At 42.6% G+C, this 6,830-nt stretch overlaps 1 protein-coding gene across 4 annotated transcripts in view; it reads right to left on the bottom strand.

The window, feature by feature from the left end:
* tp63 (tumor protein p63) overlaps positions 1–6,830 on the bottom strand; it is a gene marked incomplete at its 3' end in the record, with an annotated part of 45,682 nt that overhangs the window by 14,571 nt on the left and 24,281 nt on the right. For all 4 annotated transcript variants that reach the window (XM_014023050.1, XM_014023051.1, XM_014023052.1 and 1 more), the window contains 1 exon segment: positions 2,408–2,656. In XM_014023050.1, the coding sequence (XP_013878504.1) occupies positions 2,408–2,656 (249 nt within the window).

The following is a 6,830-nucleotide window of genomic DNA, read 5'->3' as shown; positions in this document are numbered from 1 at the left end:
TATATATATACTGTTTACAAGCTGTATTTCCCCCTTTTTTAATTGTCATCCCCTCAGATCATGAGTTTGTCATGACCGTTTTTTCCCGCAATTTCGTATTTTTCTGCACAGTATCTTACTTTTGTTTTCATGTTTTATCTAATTTCATCTTGATAGTCCGGTACAGTAATTGTTATTCTTATTTTTATTTTGATCTCTGTTTTATTTTTTATTGTTACTGTCTTTATTATTGCTACAGTTGATACATAGCAATATACTGTTTCCATGGGTTGATGTATGCATCTGCTGCTGCTATTACACCTGAATTTCCCCGAATGGGACAATAAAGTCTGTTTCTATTCTATTCTAGTCAAAAACAAACAGAAAATAAATAAAAAGACCTGAGCTCAGGTTTTTAAAGCAGTTTTTAAAATGTGTAAAATCCACCTCAAGCCTTGATTTTGTGTAACATCSTGAGTTCTGGTTGCTTTTCCATGTTAAATCGGACTGACCCAACCAGTGTTGCATCATGTGTTGTGACTGTGGGACACTACATGTGTCTGTAGGGCTGTGCGGTGAAGCGGGCTGTGGGGCGTGCCGCGCCGCTCACGAACCACCCTCTCTCAGCCACCTCACAGTTGCACACTAGACAAACACTTTTGTTTTTGGGCTGTGAAAATGAGAGGGATGAGYGAGGCGGTGTGGGAAATGGGTGAGTGTCACAATCCCACAGTTGGCGTGTTTAATGAATAAGGTGAGCACTCCCTGACTTTATGTGGAGCGTCGTGCATTGAACGTGCTTCTCAGCGCACGTTTTGACAGGGTGRTAGTAGTTTCAGACGTCTCATTCATGCTGACATTTGTAAATCGGTKATGGTGATGTAGGTCCATTATGTAATTATCAGCGTTTCGCTGGAAGCTCGTGATGCAATTTGAATTTTGACATCCTAATTTGGATTCTGTCAGCGGCAGCTGCTCCTGCTGCGCGCCTAAAACTTTGCCGTGTTGTCCGCTGGAGTGAACTAACCAACCTCCACAAAGGAGTGCACGCTGCACACGTAAACAAGCCAACAGGTGATGCAACAGCTGCCCATCCGTCAGTCCTGTCACTAATAATAATCAATCAGGAGGAGCTGGTTGTGTAGGTTTACTGACGAGTCACRTGGCGCAGGACATCACCACACCTGGAGCAACGAATTAACTTGTTTACTTCTGTCGGCAACACAACACTGGTAAACTTTGCTCCAGTCTACAACAAAAACATGTGTGATACAGATCTGTGCCTAAGTCTTGAGTCATCTTTTTTTTTCTGTTTTCCTTTAAACTTTAAATTGTCTTGAAGGCCTTATTATGAAACACAGAGTCATTCAAGCATAAAAAAGTGTCTAAACATAAAAACTGAACCAGTAATATTTGATGAAAGAACACAATTTAGTAAAGTGTTTTAATTGTCGCTCTTTAAATGTTAAACGCCTTATTAATAATAATAATAATGAATTTAATTTGTACTGCACTTTTCATTAACAAAAATCTCAAAGTGATACAAAGAGAAAGCAAAAATAACTCTGTTAAAAGTAATTAAAACCAATGGTAAAATCACACAGAGGAATAATAAGCTTGATTAAAAGGAAAAGTCTTCAAGCCTTTTTTTAAAGTCAGCCAAYGACTTGTTGATAACAACTGATAAATCAGTGACAAATGCACATTTAGCTGAAGATGGTCAGTTGAGAAAACTTAATAGAAGTGAAGAAACAGCCTAAAACCTGAAACTATTGCTTAAATCTTTAAACAAAACTCTGATTACTTAGAGACAAAACCTGAAAAACGCGAATGACTTGGAGACTTTCTTTAATATGAGGTCTATTTCACCAAATAGCAAAGAGGCTTATTTATTAACCCTACTTTTGAGTTTGAGGTAATGAATGTCCTCTGTAGTGATGGTGCATGTAGTGATTGATGCACCCCCCCACCCCCCACCCCATCAGTCTGTTAAAGAGAACCGCCTGGGGTTCACTGATGATTTGAAGCTGTACATCTCAGGTGACATTCCTCCTTGCCAGGCGTAATTGTACAACGCAGGACTTCAACGTACACCTAAACCTGCCTGGAGCATCGACCGTCAGATAAGGAGTTCAAACGTAAAGGGGGGTCCCTTTAAGCTCTGATCTGACAAATAACTGCCTGACTTTATGAGAGGCAGAGCTTTAAATATGTCTAACAGCATTTATGCAGCACTTAATATTTATATAGTACATGGATCAAAGAGCAGGTGCAGTTTTGGTACAGTCAGAACATAAAGTGATCATCTACTYACCTGTTGTTTTTAGTACATAATCTTCTGATTTCAGTTTTAAACAAAGTTAAACCAACACCGTGTAAAAGGTCATGCAGAAACCAAAAACTCCATCACTAATCGATGAAATCTTACCGTCCAGGTGGCAGACTTTGCTGTGCTGGACTGCTGGAAGGACACGTCGAACGTATGGGGTCCGGCATAATCTGTGTTGGATGGGATGGCGGGCGATGGGGAGAGGGCATCGAAGGTGGAGCTGGGCTGGGCGTAGGGCGACGGGGCCGTCACGTTGTTCTGAGCGTGCTCGTTGTTGTAGGGGCTGGTGGAGGTCGAGCCGGTGTTCTGCTCTATGCTGTTCAGGAGTCCCAGGTTTGTGTACTGAGACTGAGGACCAGAGGAAGGGAAGGACGGAGAAGACAACAGAGACGAGTTTAGACAGTGGTGGGCTTGGTTCTGCTGATCACCTAACAGCAGAACAGTTTTACGTTAGTGGGTTAGCTTTCTCACTAACTTTGAAAACTGTTAGCAGACCAATTAGCTACAGCTAAACTGGGTTTGGCCAACTTTAAGTCTGCTAACAGCTAACTAGAGCAGAAGTAAATATGTAGTAGTCATAAAGAGGTAGATATCAGTGGTGGGCGTGGTTCTGCTAATAGAGGGACAATTTTTTTGCTTAGCAGATTAGCTTTTTCACGAATTTTGAAAACCACAAGCAGACCAATCAGTGTCACACTAAGTTGGGTTTTGCAAACTTTAAGCATGCTAACAGCTACCTAACGAGCTAACATCAACACGTTTGTGTCAGTCCCACCAGTCCTCAGCTGGAATCAGACAAGGACCTGGCACAGCCTGAGAGAGAGAGAGAGTCGTCTTAGCGGTTAGCAATTAGCTGTTAGTGTTGGCTTCTGCTAAAAGACCACGTTATAGTCAGAAAACATTTACAAATGTGCATGTGYGAAGTGACAGAGATTTTTAATCCTGCAATAAAACCACTGAGGTAAAAAAAATAAACTCTGAAGTTGTTATGGAAAGGCCACAAGAATCAAAAAAATTCAACAGGTAAATTACAGATTTAATGCATTTTCTATAAATTTATTCTTGTTAAACTTCCCTTCAAAACCACAGATGAGATTTTTCATAAAGATTATTTTTTTGTTTTATATCTGCTTTTTGAGCTTGTGGGTATACTCTTAACTATGAAATGGTTTATTTTTACTTGTTTAGCTGTTTAGGATTAGCTTCCTCTAATTYATTTTTACATGTTTAGTGTTAGCAAATCTGTACTTTTAAGCTAACTTTCTGGTTAACCACTGTATTTGGAGTTTAATGTTCCTTTGATTAGACACAAAACAGTGTTTAAGGTAATGATAAGCACTATTACTCTTCATCACATAAAGTTACTTGTGGTGGACATTTAGGCACAAGTGTTTGTTGTTGTTGTGATTGTAAAAAAATCTCTCAGAGACAGTTTTATTTCCAACAGGAGAAATCTAAAATGTAAAATCAAATAAAAAACGAACTCAACAAAATTAGCTTTTTTTCCCAGCGTTGTCTGATCTATTATCAAAACTCCTCAGACAAGGAGCCCAGGACTCTTTAAACAGGATGGAAAGGATGTGAGGGTCAGAGCCAGGCCCTTCTTTGCCCACTCCGCTGGCCCATTCACCTCATTCCTTTCCATTTATAAACGCCACATTCCTGGACGAGGTGCCGTGTCTCTCACTCTTGAGGACGGTCATTAATCTCTCCGGGGCCTCTTGTTTATTTCAAGCACGGCTGACCACAGCTGTCCGCCTCACACCCAGCGCTTCYACCAGGTGTTGCACCAGGTGACCCAACCGCGAGTGGCAGGAAGCCGTGGTTTATACAGCTCCTAGTCGAGSCGGTGACTTACGAGCGAATAATGTGGCAATATTAGTCATTGATCCACACAAACAAGACCCAGACAGGCTCGCGCAGTCAGAGGACACACCTGAGAGCGGTCACCTGAGTCAACCTCAGCGTAAAACAACGCCACAGGGTAGCTCACTGTTTGGATGAGGGTCACTGTGAGCTATTCAGACCAAAAACAAAAGATRACAGAAGCTTTTTAAGGAGACGATGGCGCTGGGTGTGCAGGTGTTGGGAGATCCTGCAGGCTTTTGGTGAACCAACCAAACAACTACTGCTTTAAAAAGCTCATAAACGCTAATAAAACTTTATTAGTCATAGCAGARGAAAAAGGTTGACAAATACAGCTGGATTTTCAAGGGTGTCCTAATTTCTTGGCTGGGAAGAGTATTCCCGTATGTGAGAGTGACTGGCGATGATATCAGAGCGCTTCCTTTGAACTGTGGTGCAATTCTACTGAGGCGCTCAGGCAGCCAGATGACACAACCACCCCCAGCACCTGATGCAGGCGGCTGCCACGGTGGAGGTGACAGGCACCAATTATCAATGCCAAGTTATTATTCTAAAGAAAAGCTGGATGCTGGCCGGAGACCAAACATAGATAAAAGCAGAGTGCCTGCCTGGCACGGCTCGTCACGGTCCGAATGAATCCAAGGATCAAAGATGAGAATCGGAGGAGCAAAGCTGTAATTGACCAGCAAAGCAAAGCTGCGCTTCATCACGTTTTAATGTTTAATTGACTGGAAGTGGGATATCAGCTTTTCCAAACGGGTTGTTTTTCTCCACTTCCTTCAATCAGATCTTATTCCACTATAATACAGTAACTGTTTAATAACCACTTCAGCAGCTTTAAAAAATTCTTTCTGTTTATAGGCGGTGTTGTGTTTTGGCCTTTGGGCTGTTGCACAGCAGAGCAGTAAATCCTCTGGAGCCTTTCAATAAAGCCGTGCTGCCCGCCGATGCTGATCAGACCCGTTTCAGACCACCCTGAAAACGATTCTGTTGACCTTTACGTCGATCAGCCGTTCACACCAACGCTGGGAYCTGAATTTATCCACAACACGTATCAGAAATATCTGGAATGCACCGCGGCACTGATTTAGAAGTCACTGACAGGGCCAGCACTTCGGCATTTGGCGTGGTGCTGCGCCTCGTCTTGTATTTATCGATAAGTTAATGGCCGAGTGGAGGAGTTTAACACGTGTGAGTGAACTCTATCTGACTTGCAGAGAAATAACTCGGACCGGTCCAGGGTCACACCCTGGCCCGGGAGATGGGCGGGTAAAGAAAAGTGGTCAGAAACAGAACATCTACCAGGAAACTGCAGTGATTTCAACTCTCTGAATTGYACCAAAACCTCAGCTCACTCTCCTCCTCCTGCTCCGTTTATTGAACCAGCGCTGGCCGTACGACCTGTTGGATAATGAAGATCCTACAGGACCTGGAGCAGATCTGGCCTGAGGGGGAGGAATAGCTCCCATTCCTGCCCTTCTGATGCTCTGTGTTCCAAGGGCCAACATCTAAGGAGCATGTAGGGGACGGTGATGAGTGACCACAGGGGTAGGAGGCATTAAAGGCTCAACAGGGTGGTGGGTGGTGCTGTTTGGGTGGGGGGGTGGGGGRGGCATATACCTGCTGGGGTGGGCAGAGCAGGTGATTGTATCTACATCAACATACCATTAAAGCAATTAGGACCCCGCACCAAACAGCAACGCCTGCTCAGCCCMCCATTCTTACGGCTGCAGCGGCTCCCTGAAGACTGGGGCGGGGGGGAGAGGAGGCAACCTGATACCTCACACACTGAAGGGACTGAGCTGGACACCACTTAAAGCCCCCCCAACAACTCCCCCAACCCAACTTAAAAGACAGAGACCTGACACACCTGTTATCTGCGACCTGCAATCTGAAAAWCCATCAGTCGCTCGATGTCTGTGTGGGACAGAGTTAAACTGGTGAAAGAAAGAAATCAGCGCGAAACGAAGGAGGGCCTTAAAACTGGAAACTAAAAGTTTAATTTCCTTTTAGGATGTTCCTTTTTTTTAAAACAAACTTGAACCATTAGAGGAAAGTGACTGAGAAGCAGATAAACCTGATAACTTTTTAAAAAGAGCTTTTTTACATTCCTTRCAAAAACTTTTTAGTCATTACGGCCTAAAAATAAACCTGAATCTCAATATTTTTTAAGTTAATTAAATCGTTAAAAACACTGATAACTCATGGAAAAWCAGTCCACAAGAATGAAAACAACACAACCACCTTATTGGCGGCATGTTTCTCTCTGCCGCATCTTCGTGTTTTTCCGTTCACAAGATAAACTGTTCAACACAGAAAACCAAAAACTTTTTAAAAACTTTTTTTTCTCTAAAAACAGCGAAACAATCGACTGAACAAGGAGCCAGATAAAAAAAATAAATCACATCCACTGACTCTGAGCCAGACAGCAGCCATTTCACAACAGGAACATATTCTGATTTCCAGGTGTTTACATTCCCTGCTTTGTTGACTGTTACACACACTGACACACAATCACACACACACACCCAGCTGTGCACAAAAACACACACTGTCGCGGTTTAAAAGAAAATACAACTGAACAATTCTCTATAATCAAATTTGCTTTGGATAGTTGTTACTCTATTTTAAATCAATGCTTATATATATATATATA

The sequence above is a fragment of the Austrofundulus limnaeus genome, unplaced genomic scaffold (genome assembly GCF_001266775.1).
Source record: "Austrofundulus limnaeus strain Quisiro unplaced genomic scaffold, Austrofundulus_limnaeus-1.0 Scaffold355, whole genome shotgun sequence".
Classification (NCBI taxonomy): domain Eukaryota; kingdom Metazoa; phylum Chordata; class Actinopteri; order Cyprinodontiformes; family Rivulidae; genus Austrofundulus; species Austrofundulus limnaeus.
Note: the sequence above shows the minus strand (reverse complement) of the source record. Positions and strands in the feature narration are given on the sequence as shown.